The 26,273-nt window shown below is 34.9% G+C and overlaps 1 protein-coding gene and 2 long non-coding RNA genes across 3 annotated transcripts; 2 read left to right on the top strand and 1 right to left on the bottom strand.

The window, feature by feature from the left end:
- On the top strand, positions 1–4,262 carry LOC148767508 (uncharacterized). Its single transcript, XM_088824645.1, has 4 exons — positions 1–1,563; positions 3,363–3,562; positions 3,666–3,685; positions 4,177–4,262. The coding sequence occupies exons 1-4, from the start codon at positions 1–3 to the stop codon at positions 4,260–4,262; spliced, it is 1,869 nt and encodes a 622-aa protein (XP_088680771.1).
- A 15,584-nt stretch (positions 4,263–19,846) lies between these two features.
- Positions 19,847–20,954, bottom strand: LOC148767507 (uncharacterized). The gene is made up of 3 exons (XR_016033793.1): positions 20,797–20,954; positions 20,462–20,513; positions 19,847–20,272 (listed from the first exon to the last, which is right to left on the bottom strand). It is a non-coding gene; the product is annotated as an uncharacterized LOC148767507 (long non-coding RNA).
- A 1,440-nt stretch (positions 20,955–22,394) lies between these two features.
- Positions 22,395–25,551, top strand: LOC148767506 (uncharacterized). The gene is made up of 2 exons (XR_016033756.1): positions 22,395–22,703; positions 25,264–25,551. It is a non-coding gene; the product is annotated as an uncharacterized LOC148767506 (long non-coding RNA).
- Positions 25,552–26,273: the final 722 nt, after the last annotated feature.

Raw genomic sequence — 26,273 nt, 5'->3', positions numbered from 1 at the left:
ATGTTCAACAAGTCAGTTGATGAACGAGCTTGGCGTGCTATTGTGACTGGTTGGACCCCGCCCATGGCTAAAGGAACGGATGGTATGCAAACGGTAAAACCAGAAGAAGCATGGACTAATGACGAGATATTACTTGCCAATTACAACTCAAGGGCGATAAACTCAATTTTCAGTGGCGTTGGTGACAATCAGTTCAAACTGATAGCATCGTGTGAATCAGCAAAAAGGGCATGGGAGATCCTACAAGTGACGTATGAAGGCACATCAACTGTTAAAACATCTAAGCTGCAGATGCTAGCCACGAGATTTGAGAGTCTTCATATGGAGGAGGACGAGACGATTGCTGATTTCCACGCTAAGCTGTGTGATATTTCAAATGAATCGTATGCACTAGGTGAACAATACTCGGAAACAAAGTTGGTAAGAAAGGCACTACGTTCATTACCAAAAAGATTCGCTTACAGAGTTGCAGCAATCGAAGAAGTGAGAGATATCAATACGCTAAATCTAGATGAACTCATGGGTAAATTGCAAACCCAAGAAATGAATTTTAGAGCAAATATTCGAGAAAAGAAAAAGGTGAAGAATGTGGCATTCCAAGCTGAAGCTTCCCATGGCATATCACAAGGCAAAACATTTCATGAGTGTGACATTGATGTTGAAGAATCCTTAGCAATTATGTCAAATAACCTCGAAAGCCTGCGTCAAAAAATTGAAAATAGAGGAAATTCCTCTCAATCACGTAAGTCTGTTAACCCTAACAAATTTAAAAAGTTTTCTAATAATGGTTATTCTGGTGATGCAAAGTCTAGGAGAATGCAATGTCGAGAGTGTGGGGGTTTTGGACATATTCAGGCCGAGTGTGCGAATACTTTGAAGAAAAACAAGATGTCACTCACCACTGTTTGGAGTGATAAAGAGGACAGTGATGAGGATGAGAACAACAAAGAAGATCAAACCACTAACTTTATGGCATTCAGTGGTACTACTTCGATGAGCAGAACCGAGGGAACTGTTGCAACAGTCTGTCCGACAGATTTCAGGTATGATGAATTATCTTTAAATAAGGACAATAGTCTGACTTCACCATTTAATTTTGCAGGTGAATCTGAGAGCAGTAGTGATGATGAAGAGCCAACCCTCGAAGAGGTGAAAGATGTATATGAAAAAATGTACCGGAAGTGGCTTGAAGTATCTGAGGTAAATAAGCGCCTTGAAAATGATAAGCATGTTCTCATAGAGGAAAATAAAGTATTGAAGGTAAGAATTTCTACTCTTGAACAAAATGTTATTTCTTCTAGTAGAGAAATAGATAGCTTGAAGGCTAAATTTGCTCAAACCCAAGATGTTATTTCTAAGTTTAATACTGGTAGAGTAACTTTGAATGAAATTTTGAACAAAAATCAGCCAAACTACTGTCGTATAGGTATAGGGGGTAACCAGCTATCTACTGGTGCATCGAAACAGAAAGAAAATCCTAAAAGAAAAATCAATTTTGTTAAGCAATCCACTGTTTCACAGACTGTTGCGACAGCTGCACCAACACAGCCATTTCAAAGAAAAGTTTTTGTTCCTACCTGTCATTTTTGTCATGTTCCTGGTCATATACGACCCAGGTGTTTTAAGTACTTGAAAATGGTTAAAAGAATAATAGCCGCTCACCACTTTCCGCTAAAATTGATCACACTTTTGTGTCGTCTCAAAAACCCAAGATAAAGGTTGATTTAGTGAATAAAACTCAACAAAAAATCTGGGTAAAGAAGTCTGATCTTAATTGTTTATCTGCCATTACTTCCTTAAACTCATGTGATGATAGTACTAACTGTTCCAACAGTTCTGGTGACAAAGCTAGTTTGGGGAATAAAAAACTTGGTAATCTGAATTGTGATAATTTGTATGCGAAAAATAAGTTTATGAATCTAATTCAGCATTCGAGAACTAAGCTTACTGATATTTGTCATCTTTTCATAAGGGGCTTGGTTGAAAAGGGGGTTGTCTCAATTGATTATGCAGCAACGGAGAATCAATTAACTGATGCTTTTGCAAAAACCCTTGATGCACAAAGATTTGATTCCTTGCGAAAATCGCTGGGAATTTATGTTGTTTAATCTGATGCAGTTGCATGAACTGTTGCAACAGTCTGTGTGTCCAGACTTGCAACTTTTCGTGGTAGGACACTGCATATGTTTTTGCATCTCATATAGGACCTGCATTAAGCATACTTCATATGATTGAGACAAATGTGAATTTGATACTTTGTGTTCTTCTAAACTTTGTGGGGTAAGAACTTCACCAATTCCCAAAATGATTACTTAAAAGGCTCCAACTAATTTATTTCTCTGAATAGTCTTGTCATGGTTGGATGTTTTTATAGGGAAAAGCTGCCTCTTTTAATGAGTGAAAGCTACTCTTGAACTACTGCTACTAATATATATATATATATATATCTACAACCATTTGGTCAGTGAATAGTTCGAAGCCTTTTTGAGTCCAGTCAGTAAATCACGTGGCCGAAAGCTCGCTACACGGCTCAATTAGAAAGCCCAGGGGACTACACATTGCACGGCCAATATAAATTATACATATGGTCAGTGAATAGTTCGAAGCCTAGTTGAGTCGAGCCAGTAAACCACTTGACCGAACACTCACTACAAGGCTCAATTAGAAAGCCCAGGGGACTACACATTGCACGACCACCATAATCTCATTCCTTTTAATTGCTATGTTTTTCATGGGAAAAAGCTACCATTAGACGTGTGTGTACGCTACCTAATAAGAGCATCTTTTTGTTTGACTTGGGATTATTAACTTTATTGGTTGCATTGGCAGTCGGATTTTTGGGGATTGCGCTTATCGTGAATGTGAAGATAAATCCCATATGTTTTGTTTGTCCATGCAGTATCTTATTCACATATGTCTCTTCACTCATGTTTATTTCTCATGTTTACTTCTTGTCTTGCATTAGGCATTATTTCAAAAAAAAAAAAAAAAAAAAAGAGAGAGAGAGAGAGAGACGGGATTTTTGGTTATGTGCCGGTTAAACTTGATCTTTTGTTGCAACCGGATCTATTGGGCCTACTACTCACATTTCCACGTTTCGTATGAAGTTTGGCAAAGTCTGTAGTCTTTGTTATTTAATGTTGGATTTGATATCATTATCCTTTGATTTTCGCATTGCAATTATCGTGTGGTATTGAGTTGTAAGTTTGTGACTTTGTGTGCACGTTATGTTTGGTGATTCTTCTCACTTACTTTCAAGATTCTCTCTTCGTGGGATCTTTTTGTTAAGTGTTTGAACAGATTGCTCGACACATCAAGATCATTAGTCCATGTTGATTTATCTATGCATGGTGATTGCCCAGAAAGGGGGAGAAAAGAACAGTAACGATGGCATGAACACAGGGGGAGTTCCGACAACTGTTGCTACAGTGCATCAGACAGTTGCTGGGCAGAAATATAGGACAAATAATAAGCATTGTGCAGAGAAGTTGTTTCTGCTACTGCATATCCTTTTATCTCGTGCTTATCTGAACGAATTATCTGCTTTTATTTTGGAACTATGGTTTATTTACGGTTTACACTATCTGCTGAACTGTTTGATAAACTGTTGCAACAGTTTACATGTGCAGATGTTATTCTGAATTTGCTAACCCTTGTTCATGCAGGTATCATATATTTAGGGGGAGTAAATATTCTGACCAATCAATGCCAAAGGGAGAGAGAGTTAGAATCCCGGTGGGATTCTAAGTCCACAACACGAAGTGGAATTCTATGGAGATGTGTATTAATACGAGAAACATATTTCCCTTAGTTATCTATCTCATTAGATAATTTGAGAAGAAATAATTTATCTCTCCATATTAACACCTGAACGTGTGTATCCAAAATAGAAGAAATTTCACTTTTTCTAATATTGTATTTATTGTCATTAATTGGTTTAGGTCTTCACAAGAATATAAAAGGAGGAGCTAATGCTTACGTTATTTGCTGAGTCTTTTATCACGTGGATGATATACCACGTCGCCTTCGAAAGTCTACCAAGCCAAGTAAGCAAGGGGAAGACTGAAGTCATTTACAAGAGAAGCTGCCTAAGGATCATTTACAGGGGGAGAAACGCATGCAGGGGGAGCTGACTCCATTATGAACCATCTGCCAAAGCCACTACTGTGGAAACAGTTGCTGAAATTGTGGCACTTGCTATTGCAGCAGTTCATGCCACTCTTGTTGCTGAAAGAGATTATGATGATGAGCTGTTCTTTTGATGCTGAGGATGATCTTTAGTTTTATTGTTTCCTTATATCCTCTATTGTTTTATTTTCAGGCATTTTATTCAGGGGGAGAAAATGATTAGAATCAATCAATGACAAAGGGGGAGATTGTTAGAATCTAATTGGATTCTAATAAACAAGGGATGAGTAAAGACTTGTGCAACAAGTCCTTATGTACCGTGAAACACAAAAGGGAAGTTTCCTTGTTTACTCTAATTCTTTAATTTGTCATTAATTGTTTCTTTTATATAAGAAACTATCTTATTAATTAAAAAGATTTATTCTTAACTTAATGACTTGTGTAGAAGTCTTGTGAAAGAAGAATTCCTTCTTGCCATATATTACACACATACGTGTGATTTTTGAAAGAGAAAGGGATTTCTTTTATATATTGATATTTTTCTTGTTTGTCATTAATTAAGAATTATTTATTATAAGGAGTCTTCTATTAGGAATAAAAGTCAAGAATTTCTCTTACGGATTCTCATCTATTTCCATTAATTAGTATTTTGTTAATTGTGGAAATTAGATTAGATAAGGAATAAATATTTAGTTTTCTATATTATGAAATTCCTTTTCCTTCTTGACTATGACTCTTTAACCTAATTATTTTTCTTGTACAGGAAGATTCAATCACGTATAAAAGGGAAGACATCACAACGTGATTTAGTGCGGCTTTTTGGGAGAGAAAATTAATTCTCTTTTCTTTGTTGCTCTTCCGGAGTTTTTCGATCGAGAGAAGTTTTTCACATAAAATATTTGTCCTCTCGTTTTTTATTGTTCCATCGTGATACGTGATTTTCATAGAAAATATATCGGCTTCAAGGCTTTGTGGTGAAGACACCAAGATTCAAGGAGTATCACAAGTTTGCTTCTTCTATACAAAAAGAAGATCGGTTCTTCAGGAGAGGGGCTTAAACAGATCTCGGGAGGAGATCGATCCGCCGACTGAGGAATTCAGCATTGAAGGGAGTTCAACCGTGCGGAGCAAGGGACGTGCTGCAAATTGAAGATTTATAATTCAGCGTAGTATACGAGAACGGCGTCAACAAAGAGGGAGTCTTTGTATTTTGATTAAGTCCTATTATTGTATTCGTAAAACTAAAAATTAGTAAATTTTATTTGCAGGTCCCCGTGGATGTAGGGTACAATTGTATCCGAACCACATTAAAATTTGTGTCTCGTTTATTTCTGTTTTTACGAACTGCTTCACGAACTGTTGCAACACTTAACGCAACAGTAACGAAAAACTGAATCTGACACAAATAATTTATATCTGCACGAAATAAATTCTAACAATCGTAATACTAAATTAATTGTGACGCTAATCAGCAAATTAATTAAAGACTATATTAAATGATATAGATTGTTCCAAGGTAAGAAAAAAGAAGTGAAGAGTGCGATTGAAAAAGCAAGGAGGATATGATTGTTTTGGTCCCCATAAAAGTATGTATTTAGCTTATGGTGAGAGATGGTGAATAAAAGAAGTATTTATCTCAAAAATATTTAAGAGTTAATAATATTGCATGAGGTATTATTAACAGTAAAGTGTAATAGATGACAAAATAATGGCATTTAATTATGTTGCATCTTAATTGGGTATATCAAGCAATTATTATTGTTCATGTTTTATATTAATATGATTTGTGATTCTTAAGAATTAGAACAATGAAATTTTCATCGATAAGCCAATTGCTATGTGCACAATGTATTACTGTTTCTTGTTGTTAGATAATAGTTAGTAAATTATTATCTCATACTTGTCTTTTCGGCAATATTTCATTCCCAATCCAATTTTTTAAAGGATGATAGTTGTTGGGCTAAAGACCTAACACACAAGTGCACGTATTGCAACAAGTAGTAAAAGTGGACTCGTAAGAGTCGGATGTCGATCTCACAGGGAATACTCAACTTATCTAATCCTAAATACCAAATTCTAACAAATATGATTTTTATCCAGTCTACGCAAGGTTGTCAATTTATTCAACTAAATAATTAAACTAATTATGAAAGCAAATAAATACGAGAAAATATCAATAAAAACGGATCTAGGAATTTATCTTCCCCCTATGCGATAATTCATCACCCGATTAAGCCTCTATCATGCAAGTTATTAACCCGAAACACTCAATGACTCATAACTCGCTGTCGCGTGTATTATGAGTCTATTTTTCATAAATGATTCACTATATGTCTATGCAAACCAATTATGAATAAAGCATTAAATAACAAGTCTCGTAAACGGCTACCTAAGGTATTATCTGTATGTCTACGATAATACATGTAATTGACACACTCATCCAGTGAAAACTACTCGAAGCTTCTTCTATCCATGCTCTAATTATTAAAACGATCTGTCGATTCAATTCTAACAATAACACATAGCAACATAAATTAGCTAGGTTCATGCGCTAAATAAGATCAGATAGAAGAAATAATCATGGAATTTAAACTTGCATAATATTAGAAAAGTATGTTCGAATCACCACATAGGGTTCCAAGAAAGTCCTAGATTAAAAGCATAGCTACTCATGTTCTCTATGAAAAACATCATAAAAATATAAAAAGACGTAGATTCAGAAAAGATAGATAAAAGAAGAATTATGATGAAGATTTGTCAGATCTCCGTCTTCGATTATCTGTTCTCTCGCTCCTCTTTCTCTAAGATTGTGTAAAAAGTTCTTCAATTCGTGCTTGGTCTTTGCCCTTAAAATAGATGTCTCAACTTTGTAGAAGAATTAGGTTTCCTTATGTGATTAAAAGTCCAAAATTACTTCCAGTATTGGTGGTAATACCTACACGCAAGTGCACTTATCGTACAAGTAATATAGTGGACTTTTAAGTCCGAATATCGATCCCATAGAGAATATTTAATTACTTAATCCTAGACGCTAAATCCTAGCAATTATTATCAAGCTCACCCTACACAGTCGAAAGATGAATAATAAACTAAATTAAAGCAAATTAAAACAATAAAAACAACGAAAGCAATTAACACGAAGATTAATCAAAGAAAACAAGCCTAGGATTTTATTCTCCTACCTATGTGATTATTAATTCCCCAATTCCTTCGATTATGCAAGTAATTAACTCGGATTATTAACCTGAGATGCTAAATTAATCATAACCCGCTTCCGCGTGTATTACGATTCTAATACTCTAGATTCAATTACTGTATTCCTACGCAATTAATTCTAGAACACATCATTAAGCATAAATCTCGATAATGGCTACGTAAGAGATTAACTATATTTCTATGTTAATTCCACAAAGGCTCTTCTACCATAGTTCTAATTATTAACCCGATCTTCCGATTCATGCGATTAACAATAACATAAAAGCACATAAGGTGATCAAGTTCATGCACTTAATAAAATAAGTAGAAGAAATAATCAGGAATATTTAAAACTTGCATAAAATCATAGAATTGGGTTCATAAATCCCACATAGGGTTCCAAATAAAATCCCAGAAATAAACAAATTAGCTACTCGTGATTAAAGCAAAAACGCAAATAAAATAAATCATAGATGATAAGTCTATGCTTGGAGTCTTCGAATTCTTCGTCTTCGTTATTGCTTCTTTGCTCTTGAAATTGCGTAAAAATTTGATCCCCAATTGTGTGCTTGACTTGGTCTTATATATGGTGGAAAACTTGGAGAAGAAGGTAGTTTCCTTGTGCAATTAGAATTCCTTTACTGCACTTCTACGCCTTCTCGGACGGCCGTCTGAGATTTTGTACTAAAACTCGGACGGCCGTCTCAATTCCAGAGACTACCTCTGTTTCTCGGACGACCGTCATAGATTTTAGTGTATTTCTCAGACGGCCGTCTGGGCTATAATTCTTCAGATTTTTGACTTCTTCACTTTTCGCCCATATTTTCTCCAAAATTGCAGTTTTGACCCCCTATTTATCCAATTCTTCAATGTGTACCTAAAACACAATAAATCAATATTTTAAGCACCAATTATCAATAAAACACACCAAAAGCTCCAATTAAAAGGTACGATTAAGTGTAAAAATATACATTTAATAGTGTTTTCGCACGACCGTCTCAAATCCCCGAAGCTTTCTGCCCAATTTCAGCAGTTGGTACGGCCGTGCCAGAAATAGGCTATTTTTCACACGGCCGTGCCAGGCCAATTTTCAGCCTCCGAATGTTTTCTTCCGTTTTTGCCCGTTTTTAACCTTTTTTCGCTCGTTTCATCCTTGGAACTCCCAAATCTTCAAATTGTTCCTAAAATACAATAAACCAATCATTAAGCACCATTAAATAAATAAAAGTATACAAAAATCTTCGTAAGAAAGTATACATTGAGTGTAAAATATACACTCAACACACCCCTAAACTTGAACTTTTGCTTGTCCTCAAGCAAAAACTAGCAACATTCAAAGCAACACTTTCAACAAATGCCCCTCATCACATAGATTAATGGTCAACTTCACTTTTTCAGAACTTGCAATTATCATGTCAATTTTCAAAAATTTGCAACGCAATTCAAAGATACTTATTCACTTACCATTGCTAAAAACCACAACCCATGCTATTGCTTCAAGTATCCCATATTTGTAAATAAAAAATGGATAAAATTTATACTTACATAATAATATTCAACTCCAAAGACTCACCAAATTTCTTTACTCGGCTAGTATCAAATAATTGAGCTATTGGGATAATTGAGACTTTTTGGCTTTCAAATGTTGGGCTTTTGGTACAAGGTAGAAAATATGGGTAAATTTGGCTACTCTTCTCCTTTCATCTCACAATTAGTCACTAAGAGTTGCACTTGACGCAATTTTTAGCTCTCGTTCTTGACTCGCGGTGTTTTCGCTAAGATTTAGCTTTTGGTATTATTGCTTCACCTTGAAGGACTTATTACCTAACTCGATTTTTTAAGGATTCAAAAGTCTCCACTTTTGCTCTTAACATGATGGTTCGAGTTTTCTTTCTCCCTCTCTCTTTTCTTCTTTTTTTTTTCTTTTTTTTTTTAACGAAGAAGAGAAAACGTAACAAATTTTCCAACCAAGCTCCAAGGGATAATTTATCAAGAAATCACCATCTAATCTATCCACTTTATTTCGGCTAAAAGAAAGAACACCATTTCTCCAAGGCTCAATCAAGGTTCAAATGATAAAAATTTAAAAGTAGGCTTGAAAGGCTCAAACGGTTCAAAGATGGCCCAAATCACTTCCCAAATTGCTCAACAATTTAATATTTCACTTTGAAAATTCCTAAGGCAAGTTTTTAAAACCGAATAGCATATGATATAGCATAAATTAACTCCACGTTTTAAAACACAAAACTTTCAACCAAAGCAAGGCATAATTCGTTATTCCTAACAATGACTCCTTCCTACGACACTTTGAATCAAAAGCTCACCAAAATTCGATCACAATCAAGATAAAGCAAGCAATTTCATCATTACACATCAACCATCTTTCATCATCATGATTCATCGAAGCATTTATCTTAACCACAATTTTTTTTTTCGAAAACAATAAAAAAAAAACAACTAAACTAAAAAATAATCATAAAGCATGCAAGCTAAAAACAACTAAAGCACAATTAACGCACATAAAAACAAGTAATTATCCACCCCCAAACTTAAAATTTACATTGCCCTCAATGTAAATAGCACGAATTTTAAGGATAGAATACACCTGACTTAGTCGTCTTGGCCATCTCCGGGCTGCTCTCCACCCTCGCCTTTATTATGCTTTTGTTGCGTTTCGCACGGCCGTGCTGGGTTTTGAATTGTTTTTGCACGGCCGTGTGAATAGGCGTATTTCACTGTGTACGATTTTGAACTACCACGGCCGTCACGAGAAAAACACTGTTTTTTCGGACGGCCGTATGAAACGTCAAAATTGGGCAGTAGCTTTTTTCGATTTCCCCACGGCCGTATGAGATTTTGGCCTTGTTTTGGGATGGCCGTGCGGGAATCAGAGTTGCGTTTTTCCTCCTGACAAATAAAAAAAAAATTGCTTAGTTCATTAGTTAGCATGCTTTTATAAAAATAAAATAATAAATAAATAAATAAATAAAACTAAAAAAACATAAAACATTAAAAATCTCGGGTTGTCTACCGAGAAGCGCTAAGTTTAAAGTCTTCAGCCGGACGTTTGCTTCTTTATTTTCAAGCAAGAGTGACCGAAGTCACTTGGCAGTCTTTACTCGCTTCCCAAAAAGGCTTGAGCCGGCTCCCTTACACTTTGAACTTTCGATCCGAATCTCGCTCATTTATCTTGATTACTTCGTAAGGGAGAATCTCTTGGACAATAAATGGTTCCGACCACTTTGATTTGCGCTTTCTTGGGACTAACCAAAGACGGGATTTGCACAAGAACACCAATTGTCCTTTTTACAATTTTCCTTTGACTTTGTCCTTCTCTCGTGGCTTGTTTGGCTCTTTAGGTGGCAACATTCTCCTCACACTTTCATCGTCGTTAACACTCACACTTTCATCGCCGTTAACACCCCAACTCTTTTGACTATCTCTTGGAGGAGTTGAGATCGAGTCCACAAAATAAACGTGCTCATTTCGGCTTCCGTTTCCGCCCATCTCCTGCACTCAAAGATGTTTTCCCATGGTCCAAGATCAAAATATCAAAATCTTCATGATTTTTAAAATCCATAAGATCAATAGCAAAACAATCATTATTATCACATGGGTTTTTGTTGGCACTAAAAACATTAAATTTGATCGTTTGATCATGCACTATCATTGTAAGATCACCACTAGCACAATCAATTAGAGTTTTCGACGTGGCTAAAAACGGTCTCCCTACAATAAGAGGTATCTCCCTATCCTCATCTATATCGAGTATAACGAAATCAACAAGGAAGATAAATTTGTTCACTTTTACTAACACATTCTCTAAAATACCTTTTGGGTAAACTAAAGACCTATCGGTTAGTTGAAGAGTTATAGCCGTCGTTTCAATCTCACCTAACCCAAGATTTTTATAAGTGGAGTAAGGCATAAAATTAATGCTAGTGCCTAAATCAATGACCGATCTAAAATTTTTACCTCCTATAGTACAAGGAATAGTGAACTTACCTGGATCGCCGAGTTTTTGTGGAAGGGGCTGTTAGATTAGGTGACCGAAGAGCCAACTAATTGTTGTGTTTTCTCATGCTACTCGTAAATAATCTATTTGGCATTCTATATCTTTGTCCCTTCCATAAGCATAGATGTAGTCATTACAGTTACTTAATTACTATAAATAGATCTAGTAGAATCGTGAGATTATTTATTTAAGTATAGTAACTGTTAAACATGGTTCCTAGTCAACGGGTTACGCCACTAATGAGGATATCGGTCTTTCCCATTCGAGACTAGCACTTAGTGTATGTGTACTGCATCTCATCAGTTAACGGGGTGGTGACATCGGCATACATAAGTGGGTGCTCATAAATTGATGAGTTCACTGAACTCTCTCAATCTAGAGATCTCTAAGTGGTTCCCAATAATCGAGTAGAGGTTTCTATGATATGGTTATACACCATTAATCCTTAAGACCCAGACATCACCGTGACTTCACTAGAGGACCAGCTGTATCGTGACCTGTCCCTGAGTTCCACCGAGGACCGCCCAAGGGCTATTGTTCGTGCAGTCCGAAATCTAGTGGGAGTTATGTGCATTGTAGTAGGGGATTCGATCGCTTGATCAGTTATGGATATCCTGTGTATTCTTGCGATTTGTAATCAATGAAGTCTGTGGCCACAGCTGAAAGTGTCATGATTAGAGAAATATGTTTCTCTAAGTCAAACACAAACGGATTATATAATCAAGAATGTCCACACAGTTATTGAACTCATAAAGAGGTCTCGATTAACAAATGCCTCTAGTTCAATCGGGATATATGTATCGAAGGGATCATACTGTACGTTAACTATATCACACAGTTCTTGCAGGGACATCATTTGTATCTAGGCAATCATGACGCGTAGTTGCTAGACGCCAATCTTGATTCGTTGGGTAGTTAAGTTGAAACTAGCTTCAACTTAATTGTAACTTTAGGGACCCGTCTTCTCGTGTCTTTGATCGATTCACGCTTCAAGGGTAAAGTATCGTTTTCCCTAATTAATATGTATATTAATTAATTTATATTAATTGAGATTAATGTATGTTAATTGATTATTGAATCACATGAATCTATATGTTCGATTATGTGTTTATGTGAATCGTTCGTTGAGCATGTTAATTATTTGATTTAATTTCGCGAGCATGCTATGATGATTTAATTCATGTCATTTAAATTAATTATATAAGCGAGCATGTTTGTCAGTGATTGGAAGCGAAAAGGTACGCAATTAATTGTAATTATTGTGCACATGTTTGTTTATATAAATTAGTTTATATAAATAAAATAAAAATTTTTGTTTTCCGCTGCGTACACGTTCCTGATCCCCAACACGGGCCGTGTAAGAATTGCACTGGATTGCTCCGTGAGTTGGATCGTCTCGTTCCCTTGCAATTTCTTTCTCTTTGTCACGAGGTCCTTGAGGAATTCCAGCCACTTTGGCATCTTTTGAAGTGCTTCGATAAAAGGGATATTTATGTGAATCTCCTTCAAATTGTCCACAAAAAATCCTTGGTATTCGGCATCGAGCTTCTTCTTTATAAACTTTTGAGGATAAGGAATTGGAGGGACTCATGAAATCACCATTGATGGTGGTTCTTCTTGAGTTGCTTTTTTTCCTCAATCACTCTCGGCTTCTCAATTACCGCGTTTCCCTTCTCTTTTCGTCGGGCTTCCTCCAATTGTCTCCCATTCCTTAAACTTACAGCATTGCACTGCTCGATATTGCTCTTTTGAGGATCTTCCGTATTCGACGGCAGTGTTCTGGACGGCCTCGTGTTTAGCTAGGTTGCAAATTGACCCATCTGTGTTTCCAAAATTTGGATGGAAGCTTGAGTTGATGTCATGAATTGTGCTAAAATATTTGCGAGATCTCCACCTTGAGGTGGAGCTTGATGGGGATTTTGGAATCCGGGAGCTGGCCTTGAATAACTAGGAGGTTGACCTTGAGGTGGTGCTTGTCTTTGTCCTTGCTGATTTCTTCCCCATCCAAAGTTGGGGTGATATTTCCATCCCAGATTATATGTGTTGGAGTACGGGTTCCTCTGTTGTCGGTTGGTGTCATTCACGTAATTTAAAGACTCCGTTTCTTCTAAGCACTAGTCGGGAGCACTGCCATCTCCATGGACTGCATGGACTTGCTGAGTCTACAGAGCTGCTACTTGCTTTGATGGCTTTTCTAACAGGGCAGTGATTGCGGTGAGTCCATCTAACTCTAAAATTCCTTCTATCTTATTGTCTCCGCTATTTGACCGGTTTGACGCCCGCAGGTACTTATTTCTAGCAATTCGCCCCAAAAGTTCGTATGCTTCGTCATAAGTCAAACTCATGAACATTCCTCAAGCTGCTGAGTCGAGCACTGTCCTCGAGTTATCTTGCAATCCACCGTATAATATTTGCAGTTGGCGCCACTCTTGAAGTCCGTGATTCGGGCATCTTCGAATTAGTTGTTTGAACCGCTCCCACGTCTCGAATAACGCTTCACCGGCTTCTTGTATGAAGTTCTGTATTTCTCTCCAGATTTTTTCAGTTTTGGTTGGGGAGTTGTATGTGTTCATGAAAAGTTGTGCTAGCTGGGGCCAGGATGAGATGGAGTGCGGTGCATGAGTTTGTAACCATTCTCGGGCTTGTAAAGAGTGCTTGAAAAGGCGGAGTTGCAGTGCTTCAGGTGATACTCCATTCATCTTATGTGAATCACACGTTTTGAGAAAGTTAACCAAGTGGAGATGCGGATCTTCATGAGCTAATCCGCAGAACAACCCATTATTTTGGAGCATAGTAAGGAGTCCCGCTCGAATTTCAATATTATTGGCTTCAATGGGGGGCTGCTGGATGCTTGATTGAAACCCACTGAGTGTCGAAATAGTGTACTCATGCAACGCTCGCCGGTGAGGTTGTGGATTAGCTTGCTGGACTTGCTCCTGCTCGTTGATGATATTTCCGTCCGCATCTAGTAAGCGTTCTTGGTCATCTCTCATGCGATTATTTTCTCCTTCCATTGTTGCGGGAACGTTTTGAGCTAACCGTTGATTTCTCCTGGCGTGCCTAAAAGTTCGCTCAATTTCGGGATCAAAAGGTAGCAAGTTCGTGTCGTGTCCTCTTCGCAAGGACCTAAAAAAAAATTAATAAAAATAAAATAATTAAATAAAATAAATAAAACGGCTAAAGTAAGAAAAATTGCTCAAATTTAATATTAGAATAAATACATAATTTAGCCGTATTCCCCGGCAACGGGGCCAAAAACTGGTTGGGCTAAATACCTAACACGGTAGTGCACGAATCGCAACAAGTAGTAAAAGTGGACTCGTAAGAGTCGGATGTCGATCCCACATGGAATACTCAAATTATCTAATCCTAAGTACCAAATTCTAGCAACTATGATTTTTATCCAACCTACGCAAGGTTGTCAATTTATTCAACTAAATAATTAAACTAATTATGAAAGCACATAAATACGAGAAAATATCAATAAAAATGGATCTAGGAATTTCTCTCCCCCCTATGCGATAATTCATCACCCGATTAAGCATTTATCATGGAAGTTACAATTCCCGATTATTAACCCGAGACACTCAATGACTCATAACCCGCTGTCGCGTGTATTATGAGTCTATTATTCATAAACGATTCACTATATGTCTATGGAAACCAATTATGAATAAAGCATTAAATAACAAGTCTCGTAAATGGCTACCTAAGGTATTATCTGTATGTCTACGAGAATACATACAATTGACACACTCATCCGGTGAAAACTACTCGAAGGCTCTTCTATCCCTGCTCTAATTATTAAAACGATCTGTCGATTCAATTCTAACAATAACAAATATCAACATAAATTAGCTAGGTTCATGCGCTAAATAAGATCAGATAAAAGAAATAATCATGGAATTTAAACTTGCATAATATTAGAAAAATAGGTTCGAATCACCACATAGGGTTCCAACAAAATCCTAGATTAAAAGCTTAGCTACTCATGTTCTCTATCAAAAACATCATAAAAATATAAAAAGACATAGATTCAGAAAAGATTGATAAAAAGAAGAATTATGATGAAGATTTGTCAGTTCTCCATCTTTGTTTCTCCGTTCTCTCGCTCCTCTTCCTTTAAGATTGTGTAAAAAGTTCTTCAATTCGTGCTTGGTCTTTGCCCTTAAATAGATGTCTCAACTTGGTATAAGAATTAGGTTTCCTTGTGTGATTAAAAGTCCAAAATTGCTTCCAGCGTGTTTTCACACGGCCGCGCGAGAATCAGTACAATTCTCACACGACCGTCTCAAATCCCCGAAGCTCTCTGCCCAATTTCAGCAGTTGGCACGGCCGTGCCAGAAATAAGCTATTTTTCACACGGACGTGCAAGGCCAATTTTCAGCCTCCGAATGTTTTCTTCCATTTTTGCCCGTTTTTAACCTTTTTTCGCTGGATTCATCGTTGGAACTCCCAAATCTTCAAATTGTACCTACAATACAATAAACCTCTCATTAAGCACCATTAAATAAATAAAAGTATACAAAAATTTTCTTAAGAAAGTATACATTGAGTGTAAAATATACACTCAACAATAGTTATTGGTTTCTCAATTCCGCTATAGATAACTCAATACTCCTGACCAACTAGGTCATAGGCACAAGGTGCTATTACAAGTCATCACATTTAGTGATTACAAAAGTAATAATATTTAAAAGTCAGGATAAAAACTGAGGAATAAGTACTTAAGATGTTCATGCAAAAACTAAAATAAAATTTTCGTCAATGTTTGTTAAATGAAAGTTTTGCTAACAAGTTATTCCAGACGAATATTTCCCTAATATGATCATGAAAAATGTTATTTCATGTGTTCATTATGAAGTTAACATTGTCCATGTAAAATTTTGGGGTGATAATCAATCAAATGGGATTGCATTTTTCTTTGTTGAGTGTAATTTTTTTTTGCGAGAAGTCTTCTCTTATTTCTCTACGAAGACCCTTCATTCATTACCTAAACAAATATAAAATATTAATACTACATAAGTTCATCCATACAAATCGTAATATTAAATTTCGGCCGAGCATGTGATTCTTGCTCACAAAATTTTTAATGCTCGTCGTTCTTTTTCACTGCATCCATATAAATCATATGTTTTTCACTAAGTGGCTCGAACTTATTTGTTTCTCTTCTTTGTGTATTATGCGGATGTTAGAGGTTGAGATGGCAATTTTGTAATATTTTCGTTATCTAATAATTTTTGGGCGAATGGCAAAGAAGCCCACCACATGGGACTTAAATGCACATTGATCCAAAAAAAAATAGTCTCTCAATTAAACACATCCCCATGTCAATAGTCTACAATACCCACCATAATATAATTCTTATCAATTCCATCCATTATGCTCTAACTTCCTTAATATTACACATTGACCCCGGAAAAAAACAAATATCTCACATTAACCCTCAAACTATTTTTTTTTTCAGAAAATAAATTTTTTTCTAAATTTTTTTTTCCGGCCAGATTCCGACAATGACTTTTTTTTTTTTTTTTGAAAACCTTTTTTTTTCCTAAAATTTTTTTCCGGCCGGTCACCGCCGATCTCCGGCGTTGAATTTTTTTTCGAATTTTTTTTTCTTAGATAAAATATTTTAATTAATATTACGGTATTGGCTACTAAATTACTGTCTCAGACGATAATATTACTGTTTGCGACAGTAATATTATGAATATTATTTTCCCGAACAGTAATATTATTAATATTATTGTCTAAGACAGTTAAATTACTGTTGGAGACAGTAATTTAGCAGCCAAGGTAGTAATATTAATTAAAATAATTTTTTTTTAAGAAAAAAACTTTAAAAAAAAAGTCAATTAACATGTAAATTACTGTCTCTGATAGTTAAATAACCGCTGGAGACAGTAATTTAGCAACGAATACAGTAATATTAATTAAAAATATTTTTTTTAAGAATAAAAAAGTCAATTAACAGTTAAATTACCGTCTCCGACAGTTAAATAACTGCTGGAGACAGTAATTTAACAACGAATACAATAATATTAATTAAAATATTAAAAAAAAAATCAATTAACAGTTAAATTACTGTCTCCGATAGTTAAATAACTGCTGGAGACAGTAATTTAGCAGCGAAGACAGTAAATACTAATTAAAATATTTTTGAAGAAAAAAAAAAGTCAATTAACAGTTAAATTACTGTCTCCGACAGTTAAATAACTGCTAGAGACAGTAATTTAGCAGCCAAGACAGTAATATCAATTAAAATATTTTTTTTAAGGAAAAACAAAATGTCAACGCCGGAGACTCGGCGGTCAACGGCAGTTGACCTACCGGAAAAAAAAAAAAAAAAAAAAAAAAAAGAAAAGTCAACGCTTGTGGTGGCGGGTCAAAATTGGGGTCACAATTGAAATTAGGGTTAAAATTGGTTAATTGATGAAATGTGGCTAAATAGGGGTGTAAATCATGAAACTGGAGTTGAATTGGGTTTCAATGAACTAGGGGTAATTTTGGTATATATAAAAGAATTTTCCTTATTTGCAAATAAGTTTGAATGAGCTGGATTTATTTGAAAGGAAAAAAAGTTGGATGTCCCTCTTTTAATTAAGTGCATTTGTCATGGGCCTATTTGGCATTTGCCCATAATTTTTTGTATAATTTCTACATAGGTGGTGTTTGCAAATGATTATTTAAAAGCAGAAGTTAGTGATTGTGAGTTAAGTCAGTTTTAAGTGCTTATTTCTAAAAGTTGGGTGTGTTTGCAAATATTCCGGAAAATGAACTTAAATAGAAAAAAGTAGGGTTAGAGGTGCTTTTAAAAACATAACTTAAAGCAGATTATTTTAAGAGAAGCAAAAGCAAAAATTGATTTTGCAAACACGTGAAAACAGATTATGAGCAAAAAAAAACTCATAATCACTTTCAAAAAGCTTTTGCCTACATCACCATAGTCGTCGATGCATAAATACTTTTGAGATTGTACATTACAGAAGTTGTTTAATATGAATATTATATTGTATACTACGATTAGTTTGCTTAAAAGCAGAACATTTACTATAAAAATGGTGGTTTATAAAAGAAAAAAATGAAAATTATTAATAAGAGCAATTCACGAACAAGAGGGAGAGAGACAAAGCGAAGTTCTTATCTTTTGTTGTTATCTAGCTGCAGCACTTGGACCATAAGCATTGATGTAAAAGATGATGTCTTTTTCCGCACTGGATATATAATTTCATAAATAAATAATTAAAAGTTTTTTAGATTGATGAGCAAGCTTATGTAAGCTTATGTTTGATGAAGACCAAAAGTTTATGTAATATAATACTTACCACACTGCTATAATCGAAGTAGTAATTTCCGAATTCGGCATCAACTCTTCCAACAAAACCAGAATCTCGAAAGTCAAATACTCTAAACTGATTAAAGTAACGGAACTGTTGATTATGAGAAAAAAAAAAATCTACTAAAAGGAACATAAACAATAGCCAAAGCAAAACCCGATCAGCAGATTTGATGCCAACCTCTCTACCGTGAATAAAACAAATTCTTACCAAAATTTGTTAGTTTGCTAGTTATGTTTGTCAAATCCTACGACCTCAAGGGATTGATTACGGAGGCTTGATACTAGGATATTCCTGAAATAAAATAAAACAAAAATTCTTTGGTAAGTCATCATAATATAGCAAAAGTGGTTTAAAAAATCTTTTGTTAAACCATATATTCCCTGTCCATAAAAAGAAGAGATATTTAATAGATTGATACGTACTACAATTTTAAGAACAAAAAAAAATCCTCCAAGTTAGGTTTCTTAGAAAATTAAAATTACCAATTGGGAGAGAGGAAGATAAAATTACCGTGTTATTCTTCTTTCGAAGGGAAGATGAAGTCTCTCTTCAGTTGAAAATCTTTTGTCACAGAAAAAAGAGGGAAATTGATGAACCTTTAAAAATAAAATCCATTGAGTATCGGTAATCCTAAAACATATATCCATTCAAAAGAAGGAGATTCAAGAGATTGATATTTTAATTAGGGTAAATAGCATTAAACCACCTGAACTTTTTAAGTTTTGCACATCACCACCTGAACAAATTTTTTTTGCAGGAGTTCATCTGTACTATATTAATTGTGCCACATTTCCCTTATTTACCTGTTTGCAGGTCAAAATGACCAGTTCTCACCCCACGTGCGTTTCGCATGACAAATACAAGGCTATTGATGTCTTTTCCCTTCCTAAAATACTCAGCTTTAATTCCTGTTGAAATTCACACATTCTCACACATTTCATTCCATCCACTCTTTATCGTTTTCTAGGGAAAATGAAATCAAAGTAATTCCAAATTACAAAAATCACAAGGGTGTTTGGTTCAGAAGAAAATGAATCAAAGTAATTCCAATTTCTTTAATTCGATTTGGTAATCAGACGAAAATGAAAAAATAAATTATTGTTGGATAATTTTTCATAAAATAATAAAACCCAAAACAAAAAAAGCACTTTCAGACCCAACCCCCTACCAAAACCCACCAATACACCTACCCACCCAAACATAAATTGAAACGGCGTCGTATACCGGGGATGGACTTGCCGTTAAATTCAAGTCATGAAGGGGCGGAATTGGGTGAAGCAGTGTGGGGATGGTGATTAGAGAAACGTGGGGATGGTGATTAGAGAAACGATAGGCTTATTATCTTCGTGTTTGCTTTCTCCGGTGCGACGGTGGTTTGGTTGGTGGTTGTTGTTGTTGTAGCAGCCACATGCTAATCCTTTTTCGGTTCCTCCTTTGGAGTGAGGCAGCGCCGGCTGGGGGCGGCGATTGGGAACTACCACCGCCGGTGGTTGGGGTGACGGTTTTTGCAGCCGCCGCCGCCGCCGCATGCTAATCTCTTTTGTTGGTTCCTCCTGTGGAGTGAGGCGGCATCGGCAGAGGTGGCGATGGGTAACTAGCACAACCAAAGAAAAGAATAAGAAGAGAGGAAGTACAGGGGAATAGAGAAATGGAGGGAAGGGGAGAATGATAGACAAATTAGAGAAATAAAGGAGAAAAATGAAGGATAAATAACGGGAATAACGGTGAAATTGAGGGAAAATTGAAGCAATTAGGGGTTTTTTAATGGAAAAGCCAACAATACCCTTGGATTTCGCATGTGCAACGCGCGTGTGTCCAGAACCGGTCATTATGACCTGAAAACGGGCAAAAAATGGCAAAGTGGCACAATTAATTGAGTACACGTGACCTCGTGCAAAAAAATATTGTTCTTCAGGTGGTGATCCGCAAAAAATTAAAAAGTTTAGGTGCTTTAATGCTATTTACCCAATTAGGGTAAATAGCATTAAAATTAATAATTGGGAGGGCAAAATTAAAATTAACAATTTTAATGCTATTTATTAAAATTAGGGTAAATGCTATTTATTAAAATTTAATGCTATTTATTAAAATTAACAATTGGGAGGGCAAAAAAGGTACCTCCTTCTTCTTCTTCTTCTTCTTCTTCTTCTTCTTCTTCTTCTTCTTCAATGGGAGATGAAGCCCCTTTTGTTCAATTGAAAATCCTTCTCCAGAGAAAAGAAAAGAGGAAAACTGTTTAATTATAAGATTGGCAGGGGCACGACATATATGAAGATTGGAAAGTCGTGGTCGTTTTTTTTTTTTTAAGGAATAACCTACGATTGGGGGGAGAGAGTTTCGAACTCTTCACCTAAGGAGAGAAAGGACAAGTCGAGACGCGTGTTGTCGTATCTAATAAAATTTTAAAAAATTAATATTTTTTCTACAACATGAATTTCGTCTTGTTGTAAGTTGTTTTAACAAGCTGCAGGAGCGGCGTGTTGAAAATTACTTTAATTTTCTATTAACAACAAGACGCCTACCAAAAATGTTGTTACTTATCGACATTGACAACACATCTTATGCGCGTGTTGTTAAAACTTGTTTTTCTTGTACTACTTATAGAAGTATGAATACATAGGAGGTTTGTTCCCTTTTTTGTATGAGCAAAAATATCATTTGCATAGGTAAATTTCTAAGGACAATTTAGTCATATTCATTAATAAATTAATTAATAGACAATGAAGACTTGTAAAGTTTATAGTATTTACAATTAACACACTTGATAGTTGTAGTAAAATCATTCATTATTAACAAATGACCAAAGTAACATGATATGACAATAATCATATAAGACGTTCTCCATAGTCAAATTTTACTTAATTTCTTAAAAAGCTCTCTGCATACAACTTAGTCATGTTCATTAATAAATTAATTAATAGACAAGGAAGACTTCTAAAGTTTATAGTATTTACAATTGACACACTTGATAGTTGTAGTAAAATCATTCATTATTACCAAATGACCAAAGTAATATCATATGACAATAATCATATCAGACGTTGTCCATAGTCAAATTATATATATATATATATATATATATATATATATATATATATATATATATATATATATATATATATATATATATATATATATATATATATATATATATATATTGTAACACCCCGCGTTTCCGATACCCGGTTTCCGTATTTTCCCTCTCGTCTCCTTTGCATGCATATGTGTTGTATGTGCGAATTTAGTTAGTTGCTTTTCAATTTGCTTTATTTGCTATTTATGTGAAATGATGTGCATTATATGTCTACATGAATATTTTTGATTTTATTCTCTAATTGCTCAACTAAAATGTATTTCATGTGTTTAATATAATTGAACACGTGAAATTATGTGATTTACGTGGATTTAGTTTTTGTAGCATAAGAATTTATTTTCTCACATTAGAAAGTTTATATGCTTAATTGATAGGAATTTACCCTCTTTAAATTGGCTAGGATTGTATGTGTTGCATGCATACACTTATTCCATGTGCATTTCCACTTGGCTTTTTATTTAGCATTTTATTTTTAGATAACTTAAATGAAATTGCCTAGAAGTCCCTCTAGATTATTTCAAGTTTCTCCTAATTGCAAAAAGACCCCTCTTCATACTTAGTCATTAAGATAGCAAGCATCCAAGACTCTATAAATACCCACCTATTCTTCACAATTCTCTACACCAAAACATCAGCCAACATTCCTCTCCCCTCTCTCCTCTCCAACCCACGACAACCCTCTCCTTCAAATAATCCCAAAGGCTTCTCTTGTTCTTCACAAAGAAGCAAGCTCTTCTCCTTCTTCTTTCCCCTCAATAATTCAGCATATACTCATAAAAGGTTTCTCTCGTCAATAACCTCCAAGAAAACAGCCCTCGTACAGCCTACAAACCCAGCCCAAAGCATCCCAAGATCATCCATTGCCAAAACTCGAAGACCTCCATGAATCCTTCGATTTCTCCTTCTCTTATCATTGATTTTCTTCAAATGGGTAAGGACCCCTTGGTCTTTACTGAAATTAAATTGCATGTTAAGTTAACCAATGTTTTTATGTTAATCTTATGTGTTTAAGTTTGGGTTTTATGACTATAGGATGATTGAGTTTAGAATCTTGAACTAGATGCTTAGATTGAAATTTACAGATTCATAGTCACGGAGTTTAAGCCTTGTTTCATAGAATATTTATTTTTATAAAAATGTAAAATTACTAGAGAATATATATCACTCTGTTATCTTGAATTTGATATAAAGTGTGTCTTATTTGGATTAAAAATGATTAAGTTGTGATTTATTTTCCGAAACTGCACAGATTATGTGTCATGAAAGAAATGCATGTTAAATCTTATCTTGTGTTACTCCGATCATAGTGATTCCTCTTGCATTATATATTAGACTTATATATGTAATCTGTGTCAAAATTTCACGGTGTTTTGAAAAGAATATAATTTTATTTGGTATTTTTGAAGTCACTGCTCTGTTTCTGGATTTTCGACAACAGAGCTGTACGGTTTTACGTATTCCTCTTAATTGGATAGATATTTTCAAAAACTGTTTTATATGGGAACTCTTAACTTCGAGGAGAGTATAACTTTAAAGTTTCAGAATTTTTGGATGCGTGATTAAAGAGAAATTAATTTTCAAAACTAAAGTACTAAAACTGCCCTATTTTCTAAAATGAATTTCTTTGAATTGATGGAATTAATTATGAGCATGTTTTAAACTCTTGATGCATAACCTTAATAGCATGAATAAACTTATAATAAATGGTTTATAATATTTAGCCTATAGAATAACTCTTGAAGAAATTAGTGACCGGGGATAAGTTAGAGTATGATTATAATATAAGGAATGATCATAAATTGTTTATAGATCTTATGTGCTATTTAGATGATCTAAAAGTTCTTGATTATTGTTACGTGTATTCGATTATATACTTGACTGAAATTATGTGGATTAGAACTTCATGTGTGATAAATGAAACATATGCTTGATTGTTGTTTAATCTTGTACACGTATCTATACATATGATAAATATATAATACATATATATCTATATACGTATTTACGCCTGCGTTGTTGTGATTATACTCCAACCCATGGCTTATGTATTATAAGTATGCTACTATATATAAATATATATATTTATGCCTACGTGGTCGTGATTATACTCCGATCCATGGCTTATGAATTATACTTATATATCTAAATTGTTGTTATGTGATCTTGCGGTAAAGGTAAAGTACCCGATGCTCTATGTGAAATATTAGATAGCTATGGCCTAGGGTGCTTTTAAATGCGATATAAGTGATATTTTAATGATACGAATGTGTGATTATGTGGTTATGTGATTATGTGACTATGATATGGTTAAAGTTGAAGAATGCCCTCCTTTGTGCTACCTTGGGTTAGGAAATGTTTATGTGTACTTATGATGTGAATGTGTTATGTTCTATATGATTTATGTGTTTAATGATTTGATTAAAGATTTGAAGTATAGTTGGTATGATACTTGTTACTTTGGTGTTGTTTATGTGAAAGTAAACATAGATAGATCATATGATTCATTATTAAGTCTAAGATGCATAAATCACGATTTTTTCAAAGTTAAAATTGTTTGGAAATTGGTTGTGGATCTAGGTGAATAAGTATGGGATACGGGGGGCTGGTATCCCGTTAGTGGTTGATAATTGGGGTCCACATAGGGGCCTGTCCACATAGGGACTGATTCACATAGGAATCGGGATTATAAACCACTAACTCGGCTATAGTAAAGTTATAGCCGTGACTATATTCCGGTTAGTGGTTGATAGTTGGGGTCTACATAGGGACCTGTCCACATAGGGACTGATTCACATAGGAATCGGGATTATAAACCACTAACTCGGCTATAGTAAAGTTATAGTCGTGACTATAGTAAAGTTATAGATCACAAGCTCCAAAATACACGGCTTATTGCTGAACTCCACGATTGTTTTTCCAAACGGGCCCAATGTTTTCTCATGCATTATTTCATGAAAAGTCTAGAAGTCTAAAAGTTGCATATTGCATATTGCATAGTAAAGTTAAAAGGGTGTTAAGTACCCTTAAATGTTAGAAGGGTGTTAAGTACCCGATTATAAAAGAAAGTTGGATGTTAAGTATCCGTGAAATGTTTAAAGTGAAAGGTTTAAAGTAACAGGTAAATGTGAGATTCATGTTAAGTGTATGAATGAATGATTGCAAGTTTATTAGATGCCTAATTTTATGTATTAAGTTTCTTATGTGGCCAATTATATGTGATATGAATGAATGATTGCAAGTTTATTATATGCCTAATTTTGTGTGTTAAGTTTCTTACGTGGCCAATTATATGTGATATGAATGAATGTCATGATATTGAGTAAATGAATATAGTTATGCCATAAAAGACTTAGATGAAAAGAACATAGACGAGGACTTTAGGACTCCCGTAGGGCGTGAGTGACAAGTTGAGAGAGGTGTGAGTATCGTCAGGCCAATGTTCTTACTGAGCCAGTGGTTAGGCTCACGCTTTATGCGAATCCCCTTTTTAGGTTCTCAATGTAATCAGAGTGGCGCAGCGGAGCGGAGTTGGAGGAATCACAAGCCTTGACGCCTTATATGTCCTCTCCGGATTTCTTATGAAATTATGTCTCCACTTTTCCCTTTTAAAAGTCCAATGTATAAAGGAGATCTTTACGAGTTCATTTTGTACTCTGATTTTGGAATCTAGTCTATTAAACCGGGGTATATAAATAAAGTTTAATTTCTTCCGCTGTATTTTGTAAACCCCGTTCATGGTTATGTATGTAGCACTCTTTATGAAAATTGTTTCTTATAAATTCGGGTTATGATTTTAAGTAAACGAAAAATACTTCCACAAATTTTAAAGTGATTTCTCAAGGTTCAAATCGTATCGAAATTTTAATAAAGACCATTTTTCCAAAGTATTTTCTAGTTAAGTAAAAGTCATGGAGGGTGTTACAAGGTGGTATCAGAGCAGTGTTTAATACATTGGATTCCTCATTACGGCTCAAGGCACATGTGATCCTCCTCCGGTTCGTCGCCAAAGTAATCAGGTACTATTTATATCTAGTTTGGACTGATCCATATACAACGATTCGTGTTAGAAAAACATGGGACTTTACAGAGGTTTGTGTTCTATAATTCATTTCATGATATATGTAGCAAAGTGATTTTAGTGGGAACTTCTCGAATTTTGAGGACAAAATTCTTTTAAGGGGGGGAGATTGTAACACCCCGCGTTTCCGATACCCGGTTTCCGTATTTTCCCTCTCGTCTCCTTTGCATGCATATGTGTTGTATGTGCGAATTTAGTTAGTTGCTTTTCAATTTGCTTTATTTGCTATTTATGTGAAATGATGTGCATTATATGTCTACATGAATATTTTTGATTTTATTCTCTAATTGCTCAACTAAAATGTATTTCATGTGTTTAATATAATTGAACACGTGAAATTATGTGATTTACGTGGATTTAGTTTTTGTAGCATAAGAATTTATTTTCTCACATTAGAAAGTTTATATGCTTAATTGATAGGAA

Source organism: Erythranthe guttata, chromosome 10 (genome assembly GCF_056151865.1).
Source record: "Erythranthe guttata isolate IM_541 chromosome 10, IM_541, whole genome shotgun sequence".
In the NCBI taxonomy this organism is placed as follows: domain Eukaryota; kingdom Viridiplantae; phylum Streptophyta; class Magnoliopsida; order Lamiales; family Phrymaceae; genus Erythranthe; species Erythranthe guttata.
This window is presented reverse-complemented; position numbering and strand designations above follow the sequence as displayed.